The following is a 16,093-nucleotide window of genomic DNA, read 5'->3' as shown; positions in this document are numbered from 1 at the left end:
TGCCCTCTGTGTGGTCTCCTTTTCAAGACAACACGGCAGCCGGCAGTTACCCTGGCACAGTACGGAGGGCGTGGTGCTGGGGGCCCCCGGGCCCACAGCCCCACCTTCCTTAGACAGAGACGAGCCCAGGGGCAGCGTCGGGCCAGCAGCTGAGCCGGTGCCCAGCAGAGGAGGGCGTGTAAGGATCCCCAGTGCCTTATCCCTCGGCCTCAGACCCCACAGGGAGGATGGTGCCCTCAGCCCCAGGGCACGGTGGGGACATCACTACTGAGAGGTGCAAAGCCCTCTAGGCCGCAGACCTCTCTATTCCCGCTGATGCCCACGGCCAACTCCATCGGCTTTATAGATACATAAAGTCTTCCAGAGACTGCTTAGAACTCTTGGCCTATGGACAGGATCCTTCCCGTTTTCTCTCTGCTCTACTGTTCAGAGTATTTTTATAATGTCTCTCCCGCTATGTCCCTAGGACTGTGGGAGGGAAAGGAGGTGCCATCGTCCTGAGCTGGAAGTCCTTTAAAGAGTATTTACTGGGAGAGCTGCTACTCAGACCTTCCCGGCTCAGATGTGACGTCCTGGTGCGGCAAGGACACCGCAGGCCAGGCCAGCCCGGCACGCCCTCCAGGTCTACATGGCGCGGGTGCCAAGCTCTCCAGGGGGCCGTGCAGACCCTGGATAATGTCTACAGATTGACGTTCAAGGTCAGTGGCTCTTCCACATCTCTGATTTGCAGTTTAAATGACTCAGTAACTTTCTGTATTTGCTGTCTTAATGTTTCAGTTCCAGAATACCTACTAGGTTCCTTTTTAACAGTTTTTACCTCTGAAGATTTGCTATTTGTTCATCATGACGAGTACGCTTTCCTCCATGTCCTGAGTACATTCACAAAAGCTGTTTTGAAATCTTGTCTATTAATACCAAAGTCAGAACCACGCTGGGGTGAATGATCAGTGACCCCTAATGGCGCAGGATTTCTTTGGAGAGGGGGGTGATTAAACAGGTTCTAACACTGACCATGGGATGCTTTCATTCCACAGGAAAAATCCCTCATTTCCCAATTGGCAGTATTCCCTTTCATGGACTCCCCTAAATCAAGTGCTGACTTAGCATGCATCCCAAATGCTAGAATTCTTGAGGAAAAAACTAACTCCTATCAGATTATGTAGCTATAACAAAAATTACATGAAATGTGTCTGGATCCTGGATCCTATCAAACAATTATAAAGGACATTCCAGGATCAGCTAGGGAAACCCGCACATGGGGTGTTCGATGACACTGGGCACTCGCGCCCAACGTTGTAACTGACACCACACCGTGGTTACAAGGAGAGGCCTGGCCTATCCCGGAGGTCAGTGTCCACAGCTCACCGCCAACCGGCCGAGCTAAACAAGGAGAGGTCTGGCCTACGCCGGACGTCAGTGTCCACAGCTCACCGCCAACCGGCCCAGCTAAACAAGGAGAGGCCTGGCCTATCCCGGAGGTCAGTGTCCACAGCTCACCGCCAACCGGCCCAGCTAAACAAGGAGAGGTCTGGCCTACTCCGGACGTCAGTGTCCACAGCTCACCGCCAACCGGCCCAGCTAAACACACTCAGAAGGCAAACGCCGCAAAACGCCACTGACCGCCGCGTCCAGGCAGCAGGTGCTAACTGCCACCCAGCTCTCCAGGTACTCTGCCTATTTCAACTTTTATTTCAAAAAACTGGACATGTACACACTGCTGTATTTAAAACGGATAACCAACAAGGACCTCCTGTGCGGCGCAGGGAGCTCTGCTCACGCCGTGTGGCAGTCTGCGCGGCCAGGAAGGAACACATGCATGCGTGTGGCCGAGTCCCCTGCTGTCCGCCTGGGACCCTCACAATGTTGTTGATCCGCCGTCGTCTCTGTGCTCGTGCTCAGTCGCGTCCGCCTCCCTGCGACGCCGTGGACTGCAGCCCACCAGGCTCTTCCGCCCGTGGGATTTCCCAGGCGAGAATACTGAAGCAGGTTGCCATTCCCTATTCCACTGGATCTTCCTGACCCAGGGATTGAACCTGTGTCTCCTGCATTGAAGGTGGATTCTTTACCCGCTGAGCCATCACAGAAGCCCATTAATCAGCTATCAGTTCAGTTCAGTTGCTTAGTCATGTCCCACTCTTTGCGACCCCATGGACTGCAGCACACCAGGCTTCCTGTCCATCATCATCTCCCGGAGCTTGCTTGAAATTATGCCCATCGAGTCAGTGATGCCATCCAACCGTCTCATCCTCTGTTGTCCCCTTCTCCTCCTGCCTTCAATCTTTCTCAGCATCAGGGTCTTTTCCAATGAGTCAGTTCTTCGAATCAGGTGGCCAAAGTATTGGAGCTTTAGTTTCAGCATCAGTCCTTCCAGTGACTATCCAGGGTTGATTTCCTTTAGGATTCACTGGTTGGATCTCCTTGCAGTCCAAGGGATTCTCAAGAGTCTTCTCCAACACCACAGTTCAAAAGCATCAATTCTTCAGCGCTCAGCTTTCTTTATGGTCCAACTCTCACATCCATAAATGACCACTGGAAAAATCATAGCCTTGACTAGATGGACCTCTGTCAGCAAAGTACCGTCTCTGCTTTTTAATATGCTGTCCAGGTTGGTCATACCCTTCCTCCCAAGGAGCAAGGGTCTTTTAATTTCATGGCTGCAATCACCATCTGCAGTGATTTTGGAGCCCAAGAAAATAAAGCCTGTTACTATTTCCATAATTGGCAATACCCAAATACAAAATAAAATATTATTTTAAAATTCGGGAGAGAAACTACATGGCTAAAAAGATTTTATTAAGGATTTTCAGCCATTTTATAATTAAAATCCATACCCTGTTTATGTAATTTTTATTTTGGCATTGATATGGAAAATTTTGTCCCTGGAAACCTCTAACATTTTTCTAGCTATCACCCCAATTACCACAAGGTGTCACTCTTTCCACATTCAAAGCAAAAGGTTTGCAAGGGAAAAGGCTATTATCTGTACTAAAGGACGACACTGAACTCCCAAGTTAATCTGAAACTTTAGAACCATCTGTATTTAGGAAGTAAAACGCAGTAACTTTCTCAGTTCAGACAATGAAATACAAACTGGACATAAATGTTAAATTAAAAGTTTTCTGAAACTTTAGATGAAAAAGTGCATCACTATGTCCCTCAGGAATACAGTACCACAAGCCACTTCAGTACCCTCACACTTTGGAATAGTCTGAATAGCCCTGAGGTCATCCTACAAATGCCAGGTCAACCAGCCAGAGCTCAGAATCACCACCAGACACCTTGAGGGCTGATGCAAACAATCCCCCCTCTCCTGGGAGTAGGTCAACCCCCCGCCAACCCCTGCACCCACGGCACAGGTGCTCCAGCTCCACGTTGCATCTGCCTGTCGGTCCGCAAAGAAGCATGACCCGAAATTTCAACAGCTCTAGCCAAGGCTGGAAAAGGTCCGTTTTCATTCCAATCCCAAAGAAAGGCCAAAGAATGTTCAAACTGCCACACAGTTGAGCTCATTTCACATGCTAGCAAGGTAGTGCTCAAAATCCTTCGAGCTAGTCTTCATTAGTACTTGAACCGAGAACTTTCAGATGTACAAGCCAGATTTACAAGATGTACAGACATACGAGAGGAACCGGAGATCTAACTGCTAACATCCGTTGGATCACAGATAAACATCTACTTCTGCTTCATTGACTACACTAAAGCCTTTGACTGTGGATCACAACACACTGTGGAAAATTCTTAAAGAGATGGGAATTCCAGACCACCTTACCTGCCTCCTGAGAAACCTGTATGCAGGTCAAGAAGCAACAGTTAGAACCAGACGTGGAACAACAGACTGGTTCAAAATTGGGAAAGGAGTATGTCATGAAGACTGTGTATCATCACCCTGCTTATTTAAGTTCTACGCAGAATACATCATGTGAAATGCCAGGTTGGATGAATCACAAGCTGGAATCAAGATTGCTGGGAGAAATTTCAATAAATTCAGACATGCAGATGACACCACCCTTATGGCAGAAAGTGAAGAACAAATAAAGAGCCTTTTGATGAAGGTGAAAGAGGAGAGCGAAAAAGCTGCCTTAGAACTCAACATTCAAAAAAACTAAGATCATGGCATCTGGTCCCATCACTTCATGGCAAATAGATGGAGAAAAAAATGAAACCATGACAGACTTATGACACTTTTTCTTGGGCTCCAAAACTACTGCGGACAGTGACTGCAGCCATGAAATTAAAAGATGCTTGCTCCTCGGATGAAAAGCTAGACAGCGTATTAAAAACCAGAGATGTCACTTTGCCCACAAATGTCCATCTAGTCACAGCTTTGGTTTTTCCAGTAGTCATCTATGGATGTGAGACTTGGACCATAAAGAAGGCTGAACGCGAAAGAATTAATGCTTTGAACTGTGGTGCTGGAGAAGACTCTTGAGAGTTGCTTGGACAGCAAGGAGATCAAACCAGTGAATTCTAAAGGAAATCAACCCTGGATAGTCACTGGCAGGACTGAAGCTGAAGCGCCAATATTCTGGCCGCCTGATGCAAAGAGCCAACTTACTGGAAAAGACCCTGATGCTGGGAAAGTTTGAGGGCAGGAGGAGAAGGGGGTGACAGAGGATGAGACGGTTGGATGGCATCACTGACTCAATGGACATGAGTTTTGGCAAACTCTGGGAGATGGTGAAGGACAAGGAAGCCTGGCATGCTGCAGTCCATGGGGTCACAAAGAGTCAGGCACGTATGGGCGACTGAAAAACCACCAAGGCATCCAGAAAGGTTACCTCCATCCTCCCCATCCCCACTAGGCCATCCTTAGCAGCCATTACTACTTAAAATTTGCTGATATTCAAGGAATCCAGGTAAAGAGTACATAAGAACTTTTAAAACGTATCATTTGGAAATAACTTGAAAGTTACAAAAAGATACAGGAAGTAACACAGGACCCAGACCTGAGCTCCCACGCACCTCTGATTCAGCCTCGCCTACCTAACGGTGCACCGTGTTCCATCGTCTGCTGTCTCTGCTCCCTGCCTGTCTGCCTGTATTCATCTTTCCTTCTTAAGGACACACACCACGTCCCTCACCCCGGCACAATGCAGTGTGTGGTCCTACCAGCACTCAGACCCAGAGAGCTGTCCACCTCACGCGTTTGTGCCGACGTCCGTCCCCACAGCCTGAGGGCAGCCCGGGGCCCGGCAGGCAAGGGAGTAGGGGCTGGCCCGTCCCCACTCCTGCAGCCTGGGACTCCCCCTCAGCCTCGGTCCTTCATGACACCGGCATCTTTGGGGAAACACCACTCAGTCCTCCCAGTACAATGTTCCTCATCTTTTTGTCTTAAGCGTTTCTCTGTGACGAGGTGAAGTCGCATCTCAGCCAGAATGTGGCCCAGCCACATCACGTGCCCGTCGCAGTGCTGCCCGACTGCCCCACTGTGCAGCTTTTTCCTCACGTGCAACATAATGCACAGTCTGTGAGAGGATCACGCAAACTTCCATTCTTCATCAAATTTTCACACAGAAATGCTTGCACTATTTTTGCAACTTTTTTTATAAGTCTGAAATAATTACAAAAGAGTTTCTAAAAATCTTTTAAAAAAGCAAACAGACCAACTCAAAATCCAAATCCAAAATCCGAATCCAAATCCACCATAAACCTTCACGGAAAGGAGGGCAAGTAAAGAGGCAAACAGAAACCCGTGCTGCAGCCCTAAAGAGCAGGAGCTTTGGTCTCACTACACTTCAACCGCTAGACGCTGGTGACAGACGGCTTTTCCTAAGATCTAGAGAGTTAACAGCCCCACTAATGTCTCACTGAAATGACTTTTCACAGTTACGCAGTTTTAAAGAGATGCTTCTGTGTAACAGTCCTTCAGGAGCAAAACAGCGGCCGGGAGACGGGCGGTTCCATGAGGCCCCAGCCCACAAGTGCCTGCCCGGCCACAGCGCTGCTGCCCCAGAGCCCTGCCCAGGCAGAGCCACCCACCATGTCCGTCCTGAGCGTGCACTGTCCCTGGGTGGGGGGCCTCACTTACTCTCTAAGTCGGAGACGGGCAAGCACGTCCCTGGGTGGGGGGCCTCACTTACTCTCTAAGTCGGAGACAGGCAAGCACTATCCCTGGGTGGGGGGCCTCACTTACTCTCTAAGTCCGAGATGATGAGGTTGTCGTGAAGCTTCACCGCCCGGTGCTGTTCCACTTCGTCTTCAAGTTCAAAGATCGTTTCTTTCATGTCACTCCTTTCTGTCTCTTTTTCTTCCAGCTCTGATCGTAGTTTTTCTAAGGTCATGTTCAGATCTTCTATTTGCTTCTTAGCTTCCTCTTGGAAGGCTCGGTATTCGTCTTCTACCTGTGTGAAATTGATCAGGAAAGTGAGTGCTGTTCTGAGCTAAGTCCCAGGACGGAGGCACAGGCCCCCTGGGCTGGGAGTGAAGGGGGCACTGCTCTGCCAGAGTGAGGAGGGCCGTGTGACCACCCTGGGCATCCAGTGCCTCGGACATCACACAACACGCTTCAGCACGGCGCTCTGCCTCACCACTGACCTCGCGCTGACATCACACTGAACCTCGCTACAGTACTTACGAAGAGGTTTTGGAAGTCTTCCCTTCTCCAAAGTTTGGACTGAAGGCATGCATCTCATCAACGATTAACATGCTTTCCTACAAAAATGATGTCTGCTTTCTGACGGTTTCAGTATCAAATTAAAAACAGAAACCAAAAATTCTCAAATACTGTCAAACTGTTAGTTCACACGGGCCCCCAACATGTACGCACCAACACATATATCTCCTAAACTGTATCTCTGAAAGTCATGCCTTAAAAAATTAAGATTTACATATTAAGAAAAGACTCTCATACAAATTGCACAGCAGCTTAACCCAAACTCCTAGAACTCTACTTGAAAAACCACACCACAGAAGAAGAGGCAGACGCTGCTGGCCCCACAGACTAGAATTCTGGCTCTCCGTTTTTCTTGTGTCAATATAGCCGCGAGGGCGCTGTGACCCTGCGTGCCACGCTCCCCTGGGCACCCCCAGAACTGGGGACAACTTCCGTCAGGTGTGACCCCAGCCTTAGCCTTTCACAGGCAGGACCACGGTGGAAAAGTGAGAGTGGAAGTGACATCGTTACCAGAACACTTTTCACTCCCTCCCAAGACAAGCAGCTCAGAAAAAGAGGCCCTCAGGAAGCGCTGGTGGCACGCCCCCCGGGCTGCCGGCTCTCGGGAAGCGTGCCATGCGCCACAGCCACTCCGCGCGGCTCCAGAGCCCTCCATCTACTGAAACGGTACCTTTGCAATGGCGTCCTGCAGCCGGTTGGCATCATTCCGGGTGTGGGCCAGGTCTTCCTGCAGGCTACTGGCCAGAGTCTCTGCTTTCTCCTTGTCCAGCCTGACGCTCTCCAGGAGGTCCTGAATGTCAGACTTGTCTCCAGAGTTATGGATAGAGTACAGCTCCGCCACCTTCTGCTTCTCGTTCTCCAGCTGGGCCTTCAGGCGATTCATCTCGATCTGGTCACTGGCCAGGGTGGCTTTGAGCTCCTCCACGGTGGCGGCCAAGGCTGCCTTGCCCTTCTGCTCGGACTCGACGGCCCGCTCCATGTGGTGGGTGCGCTCCTTGAGCGCCCCAATCAGCTCCTGAGCCTCCTTGTTGTCCTGCTCGGCCATCTTCAGGGTGTTGCTTAGGTGCTGCTGGACGCCAAGGAGCTGCTCCCGTTCAAAGCGGCTGTTCTCGGCGAGGTCCATGTAGCGCTGCTCCAGCTCCATGTAGCGACCGCTTTTCACGTCTTCGTCGATGACGTAGGAAATGTGATGCTCGTCCAGGAGGGAGCGGAAATACTCAACCTGCCGGCTGAAGTGCTCCAGCTTGTCGCTCTGCTGGCACAGGGACTCCATGAGAATCACCTTCTCCTCGCCGAGCCGCTCGTTCTCGCTGTTCAGCTCCTGCGTGATCTGCTGCAGGTCGGCCAGCTCCTGCAGAGTGGCCTGCAGCTCCTCGCTCGTGCTGTGCTGGTTCTCCTCCATCTGGTGTATCCGCTCCGTCAGGCACGCAACGGACACTTCGCTGGCGTTCCCGCTGCTGCCCTTGCGAGAGCGCTCTACGCTCGGAAGGCCTTCTGACTCCGAGGACGAGGGTGCGTCCAGGGCGTCGTCGCTGGACGTGAGGGGCTGGTACACCTCACTGCACTCGCTGTCCAGGTTGTCCAGGGAGTTGCTGTGCTGATGGTCCATGAGCGTGTTTTCATCCTGGCTCAGCAGATCCTCCACCGAGCCAGGGGCCGAGCCCTCCACCGAGGAGGTCAGCGTCCCGCCGCCGTCGCTCTGGTTACCAGGGGTGATCTCTGGGCTCAGGGACTGATAGCCAAACAGCTTTTCGGAATGGTCCAGCCTCTGCTCCAGGGAGAAGCCCAGCGCGTTCAGCCGGTCCTTCAGCATGCGGTTCTCGTTCTTCAGCTGGTTGAGCTCTTGGCGGATGGCGGCGTTCTGCTCCTGCAGCTGCAGCAACGTGGACTCCACGTCAGTTGGCTGGTGCACGACGCTGGCCTCCTTCTCCTCGCACCTCTCGGCGCCCTCGGTGAGGGGGTCCTCGCTGATGCCCAGCTGAGCACGCATGTCCCGGAGCTCGCTCCGCAGATGTAAAATCTCCACGTCCTTGGTTTTGGCCAAGGTGAGAAGATCCTTCACTCTGGCCTCCAGAGCAGCTTTGTCACTGATCTGATTGTCCGACTTGGACTTGCTCATGCGGACGTCGCATTCCGCAGCCGTGCGACTGCGGGAGCGTTTGGCCGACGCCACGTCATTAGCCCCCTGACCTGCAGAAGGCAGTTTTTTGCTCTGGTTTAGTCGGGTACGTTCACGTAATCTTTCTCTAGTAGAACTGGACTCTTTATTACCTGTGGAAGTGCTCCGCTTGGTTGAAGAACTCGTGCCTACATGATTAAGACAGAGAGTTTAAGGCAGAACATTAGCAAGAGACAGGCACACAGCTATGCCCCAAGGAAACGAGGAATGATCTGAGGCCCTGCACAGGGACCGTCACGCTGGCCCCGCCTGCGAGTCTGGTTACTGTCAAGTTCGGCCCCCTCCAAACAGGAAGATCAATCACCCTTTATTTATCAATGAAAAAAGACGTTTCACACTGGGCTTCATGCTGTGAAGGGCCAGGTTTATGGACTGTGAGTCCTATCTCAGTACACGTGGACTTGAATCCCAAACCGTGGATTTCCACAGGCGGCCGGAGCCCAGCGTCCAGGGAGGCTGTAGGAAGGTGCCTTAAGGGACAGCTGGCCACACAGCAAACCACCTGCAGAAGCAGGAAGGGAGGAAGACCACGGGTGACCAGAGGGAGGGGCAGCCTCTGGACAAAGAAAAACCTAAGCTGCCCACAACAAACACAAGAGCTGTGATCACAGAAAACGCAAAACGCGTCCACGTCATGGAGCGCCACATGTGCGTGCCGTCGCTCGGTCGCGGCCCATCCCTGGCGACCCTACGGGTGGCAGACCACCCGGCTCCTCTGCCCGCGGAACTGTCCAGGCAGGAATACTGGAGGGGGCCACCATTTCCCCTTCTTCAGGGGGGTCTTCCCGACCCAGGGATGGAAGCTGCGTTTCTGGCACTGGCAGACAGATTCTTTGCTGCTGCACCACTTGGGAAGTGTCGCACAAACAGCAGCAGTAACAAGAATTATTCAAACAGGCAGCGTGCACTCATCCTCACTACACACACGTATTACCAGCTCACACACGGTAATTTACACAGGCTTCATTACCATCATCCTGTTTTACAGATGAAGAAACCCAAGAAGAGATGATACATAATCTGCCAATGTCCCACAGGTAATACATGGGTGAGCCAAGATTCAAACGCAGGCAGGCCGTGCGGCAGAACCTGCAACTTACCAGGACCGCTCGGCCTTTATCGGTGTTGGAAGCGACGCAGCAGCGCCGCTAGGGCCTTGGCGACACGTGCACGAAGCAAGCACAGTGTCACCTGCTAAAGCTGGACCTGTGCAAACAGCTGGCGTGACGCGCATTCAATTAACACAAGAAGAACGTGCTCATCCACAAACACTTAAAGAAATCATTAGACTCTTTTTTACTTTGAAAAGTAAGTTCTAGACCTGACCAATAACGATTCGTGTCAGCACCAGGCTAACCAGGGGGCGGAGGGCGGAAGCTCTGCCTGACGGGGGACGCTGTGGGAAGCCCCTGCTTCTGCCGCGGCTAGGGGAGCGCAGGCAGGGGATGCTGGAGGCCTCGGCAGACGGGGACGAGGCGCTAGATGCGGCATCGCACGCAGGAAGGAAAAGTAAGGCCACGTGGCAGATGGGGCAGGAGAGGAAGGCTTCCACAGGCCCTGAGCAGCAGCAATGTTCAGTGAATCTTCTAGAGCACTGTGGCGGAGAGTAAGCCAGAGGGCGCCTCGTGAAGCAGGAGGAGGAGGAAGAGCAGCAGGAGGAGCACGAGCAGACGGAGCAGCGAAGCCCAGGGAGGCCACGCTCGAGGCGAAGAGCACGCTCTCCGCAAGAACTGAGACGGATTACAAATCTGCACTAGATTTCAAAGGCAGAGGAGCGACTGCAAATGGAGGCTGGGAAGGGGAGACACGGTAAAGGGCCCGGGGAGTGGCCACCGAAGGCAGCCTGCGAGGGTGCGAGGCGGGAGCAGGGGAGCGGCGTCTGCACACAGGGAAACCCTGAAGGCCAGGGAGGGAGGGATACGAGGGGTCAGAGTACTGGACCTCCTTTTCGGCACACAAGCCAGAGCGTTAAATGTGGTGACGACCCGGGCTCCAGGGCAGAGACCTATGGTCCAGGGTGCTCCATCACCAGCTCTGAGGCCTGGCACAGAACGGGCGCCCAGGAAGCATTCACTGAGCGAAGGGGTGCACGGCCTGGGCGGGGCACTGCAGCTTCTGTGCGGGGCTCTCACGATGCTGAGCTGAGAGCCTCTAAATGACACCCCTGAGGATGGCCTCAACCTCCAGGGCTGCGGTGAGGAGAAGATGGAGTGACACCTGTCACTGAGCCGAGTAAGGACGGCCACGCTCCCTCCTGCTAACCGCGGCGCCGCAGTCGGCGTGGGCCGGGGTCTGCATGGAAGGAAAAGGCCACGCGGGGTCAAGGCGGGGGCACAGCTGGCACGCCAGCCGAGGAGGAAGTCCAGTACACAAAGAGGGGACAAGAACCTGAACGACGAGAGCAAGGGAGGGCCTGCTCTAGTTTCTGCCGATCTGCTTTCACACACTTACTACAAGCACAGTATCTTAAGACTACTGGAAGTTTCCAAGTTTTTTTCTTTCAGTGTAAGAAGCAACATATGAAAGTGTTACTCTCCGGATTACAGAATGAAACCTTAAAAAAAAAAAAATTGCTGCTAATGAAGGAAGAAAGAAAGGCAGGACTGGAATGAATGGATCTAGGCACTGACTATCAGAGGCTGCTAACGTCAGGCAGCGGGAGACAGCCAGACATCACGGGCAGATGGACAGACAGCAGTCCTGCGTGAAGGAGCGGGCGAGAGGAGGGGAGGACCCTAAATCTGCCCCATCGAGGCTCTAAATCCAGGGCACTGACAGTGAACAGAGAGAACACAGGAACACGGCAACGGGCATCACAGGAGCGCAATACCAAAATCCAGATCGCCAGAGGGAACTCGCTGGAGGCCCCGTGGTCAGGACTCCGTGCTTTCACTGTTGGGGCCTGGGTTCAATCCCTGGTGAGCGAACTAAGATCTTACAAGCCGCATGACATGGCCAAAAAGGAGGAAATAAAATCCAGAAACTCTATAGGTCAAACAACCAGTTTCTACAAAAGCTAAATTGCGAGGAAAAAAAGGGGCGGGGTGAACTCACAGATTTAAAAATGAAGACTTAAGAGACACCAGCAATTACTGTATGTGGACCTTAAGTGAATCCTGGTAAATCCTAATCCAGACAAATAAGTAAGTGTATGTATGTAACACTTATAAGACAGTATGAAATTTAAATATTTACTGAATAACGATATGAGAAGTGATTATTTTAAGGCCTGGTAATGGCACTGTGAATATAGTTTTAAACACGCACTTATCCTTCAGAGATGATCAGGTATGTGTGGGTGACGCTTGGAGCTGAGGGTGGGCGTCAGGGCGCCGAGAGCGGCCTCAAGTGACAGGGTGATGAGCATGTGGAGGTGAAGTACCAGACAGCTGTGCACAGGCCAGACACTGCCCAGGACCGAGCGGCACTCCCTGCACACTGCCGCCCCACCTGCGGGACCCCGCCGAGCGCGCACCTGTGCTGGTCCTGGGCCTGTTCTCTGCAGCGCTCACGGCAGGCGCGGGCGCGGACGGCGCGGCGGAAGAGCAGGCGTTCTTCTTGCCTTTGACACCATTGGTCACGGTCACCCCTCCAGCCATCCCAGCTAAAAGGTCATCACTGCTCTTGGTCTAGAAGCAACAAAAGATTAAAAACAAGCTGGTTAGATAAAGCGAGATTAAATAACATTCTGACCCTAACCAAAGTCCTTGACTTTCAGGCTGAGTCCAAGGCCTCTGCAAAGACCTCCTGGCAGCTACCAGGCAGCACATGCCTTGGTGCTGCAGAAACGGAACCTTCTCGCTGGCTCACAAACAGCTGCAACTTCTTTCTAAAGATATGAAGATCACAATGGACTCAAAGACGTCATGGGAGCCCACCATATGCCCCCACGTGCCAGATTCAGTGCGGGGTGAGAAGAGGTGAGGACACCCTACTTGCTGCCCCTCATCTCAGCGGTGACTCAGCAAGCAGGAGCCGCGGAGCCGGCACGCGCCACCGGGCAGTTCCTCGAGAAGCAGCCCCACTGCTCTGAAGTGATCCAGTGATGGAGCCAACATCTAATAGAAGTTTCTCTCAAGTTTATTTTCTTAACGTTTATCTACTTTTTTTTTGGTAGCCTAAGCCAAAATTGAAAGAAGGGGATTTTTTAAAAAGCCCACATAACATACAAATAAAAAACTAGAGACTTTATGGTTACAGTGAGGGTTAAATGATCATTCTACGTGAGAAAGACCATTTGATTTACTTATGCTTTATGAAGATGACAGAAAAACATGTGAGCTTTTTAAAAAGGAAACAAGTACTCTAGATAACTGGGTTGGGCATAAAATTATTACTTGAGGAAAAAAAGTGAAAAAATCTGATTTTACTTCTCCTAGAAATGAGAGAGAACACAGAGGAGTTAAAGATCTACGGGAGGAAAAAAAACAAAAATGTGCTTTTAAATCAAAGGACCAGGGCTTCCCCGGTGGCTCAGTGGTAAAGAATCCACCTGCCAATGTAGGAGATGGGGGTTTGATCCCTGATCTGGGAAGATCTCACATGCCTTGGAGCAACTAAGCCCGTGCTCTGGAGCCCGGGACGCACACCGCTGAGCCACGTGCCACCGTTACTGAAGCCGGGTGCCTGGAGCCCGCGCTCGGCAACAAGAGGGGCCACCGCAGCAGGCGGCTCAGCACCGCAACCAGAGAGCCCGAAGCGTACCGAAGACCCACCACAGCCAAAAATAAATGAAATCATTTTTTGAACAAATAAAGATCCAAAAGTTTTGCCCACTAAGGTGAAGTGGTCCTCCCCTGCATCTTACTAGGCCTAGCCACAAACAACATCTGAAGTAAGAAGCAGACACGCGTACACTCGGGGGCTTCCTGGCTGCCCAGTGGTTAGGAACCAGCACTTTCCATGCTGGGGCTGCGTTCAATCCTTGTTTGCAGCCAAAAAACAAAAGGAAGAAACGGGACTTCCCTGGTACTGCAGTGGACGAGGGTCTGCCTGCCAATGCGGGGGCATGGGCTCCACCTCTGGTCTGGGAAGAGCCTCGGCCACGAAGGAACTGGAGCCCTCGTGCAGCAACTTCTGCAGGCCGTGCCCTCGGGAGCCCACAGCCCGCGCCTGCGGAAGCTGCGCCGCGGCCGCTGGAGCCTGGGGGCCCAGAGCCCACACTCGCAGAGAGCAGCCTGCGCACCGCAACTCGAGAGGGCTCCCACCGCTGCAGCTAGCGCGAGCCTGGGCACAGCAGTGAAGACCCGGGGCGGAAAAAGTAAGACGTTATTTCTTAAGAAAGAAAAAGGCACATCTCCACAGCCCACGACCGCAGGAACAGTGCCACATGGTCCACGAGTGCTGGGCAGCGACAGACCTCGTGTGGGTGTCCACGGGAGCGGGTGTGTGCACACAGCACCCAAGTGATTAAACGTCCGACACCTCATTCTTGGGGTTAATCATCAAAGCTCATCAGTGACAGGCGTGAATCCGGTTGTGGGACGTGGCCATCTACTGAAGCAGCACAGGGAAGCGTGCAGGGAAGATAGAGCGACGCTTAGCTTTGTGGGCTCTCCAGGCCCTTTTGCTTCTTCCAATTTTTCCATTTTCACTACTTTCTTCTTTCCTTCTTACCTTTCACTCCAACAGTGAAAGCACGTGCTGCAGTGGAGGCACAGCGCCCTCCTGAGTGCCCTCCCCGGCGCGCACAAGCTCCTCACAAGTCAGCCAGCTGAGCGGAGCCCAGGCCACAGACACGGGCGCACAGCGAGAACGCGGCTCTCTCCGCCTGACGGTGGAGAAGGACTCACTGCTCAAGACCAGGCGCTATCAACGGGGCCCAAGCCTCTCGAGACCTGACACGCTCAGGGCGCGCTCCAGAATGAACCGCACAGACGCTGCCTGCCAGCGAGGAAGAGGCAATCCAGCTGGCCGTGTGCACGTCCCGAGCCAACGCTTCAACCTGCTCCTCCAGCCCCGTAAGTCATAGGTCACCCAGCTACACAGGCGCTCCGCTGCAAAGACAGCCCAGCAACTGAGTGGCCGGCAGAAAACCCCGGTTCTCCTATAGGAGAGGCAGCTCTGTCGCAGAGGAAATGGCTCAGTGTGCTGATTCAGACTGAGGAAGCAGGGCAAAGGTGAACTCCGGGTATCACCCCAGGGTCACAGGGTGACACCCAGCCACTCAGCACGGCCCCAGCGAGGAGAAACGTGGAGGCATCTCCCAGCCCCTGGAATGAGTCTGTCTTCAGGTTTGACAACCTTGGGATAGAAAAACTAGATCTAGATCCTGCTAGATCTTTCCACACATGCGAGGAAGTCCCTCATCAGCTGCTCCTGCGAGGCGCCCTGCGAGGCACTTCTTAAAATAGTTAGGTCACAGTCCGTGAAGCCCTGAGTGGACAGAGGCTTCTGGACAGCCTGTGTTTCAGGCACTGCTTGGCTTCTCCCCATCAGACAAGCAGCAATGCGCTCCAGGTTTTCTGCAGAGGCAAAGTCTCCACCCCAAAACAAGCAAGCAAAGAATAGGCACGATGAATTCTGGCCTGAGAAAGTCTGGAGGAAGACCGTGGGGCCCTCCGCCCACCGAACCGAACACCGGACCAGCAGAAAAAGGCCCGCAGCAGCCTCCCACAGACACCGGGAGTGCCGCGGGGAGACCGGCCCTGTCGGGGATGGACCGTGGGCCGAGGGCGCTTCCCGGGCCGGGCCGCACAAGCCTGCTGCCATTGCTCGCAGGCCGGCCCGTGCGCCGCTGCAACCTGACCGCAGCCCGAGGGCGCACAGCCAGCCTGGCCAGCCTGCCCCAGAGCCAAGGCTCGAACACATCACGCCCGTGACCGACAGGGAGCAAAGCAGCCTCCAAAGGAAGGGGTGTAACGAGAACACGAGTCACGCTCTACCTACACTGATACCACCCAGTTCTACGTGGGATTAATACTAACCAGCACACTCTTCAGGGCAGTGTAATAAAGGGTGGAGCGGGAAGAAGAACCGTGCGGAGGTTCGGGAATGTCGCACTGGCCATCCAGCCAGACCTTGCATGCGTGCGCGCCCCATCAGCCTCCTCAGGCAGCAGCAGCGTCTCCCTGCTGGAAACGGCGCAGTCCACTCTCCTGCTCTCCCAGACAGCTGACTGTTTCTCAGTACTTGAACTCTTCCTGCAAATGACTGCCTCCACGCCACGCTCCGCGGGCTCCCGGAAGGGGGCCCTTCCCCGGAGGCACAGCACTCTGCTCACAACCGAGCTGCCACCCGGCATCGCTGGTAATGACGGGCCCAACACAGGGAGACATGCTCCTCCTACACCCGCCGTGCGC

At 53.3% G+C, this 16,093-nt stretch overlaps 1 protein-coding gene across 5 annotated transcripts in view; it reads right to left on the bottom strand.

Moving 5' to 3' along the window:
* The window catches only part of SPECC1L (sperm antigen with calponin homology and coiled-coil domains 1 like), an 87,152-nt gene that overhangs the window by 48,009 nt on the left and 23,050 nt on the right, over nt 1–16,093 (bottom strand). For 4 of the 5 annotated variants that reach the window (XM_044930629.2, XM_044930628.2, XM_006065616.4 and 1 more), the window contains 3 exons: nt 12,268–12,421; nt 7,284–8,920; nt 6,134–6,341 (listed from right to left, as the gene is read on the bottom strand). In XM_044930629.2, the coding sequence (XP_044786564.2) occupies nt 6,134–6,341; nt 7,284–8,920; nt 12,268–12,421 (1,999 nt within the window). The remainder of the gene's footprint in view (nt 1–6,133; nt 6,342–7,283; nt 8,921–12,267; nt 12,422–16,093) is intronic. The other variant, XM_044930627.2, reaches the window with a different exon arrangement.

This window comes from Bubalus bubalis, chromosome 17, assembly GCF_019923935.1.
Source record: "Bubalus bubalis isolate 160015118507 breed Murrah chromosome 17, NDDB_SH_1, whole genome shotgun sequence".
Classification (NCBI taxonomy): domain Eukaryota; kingdom Metazoa; phylum Chordata; class Mammalia; order Artiodactyla; family Bovidae; genus Bubalus; species Bubalus bubalis.
Note: the sequence above shows the minus strand (reverse complement) of the source record. Positions and strands in the feature narration are given on the sequence as shown.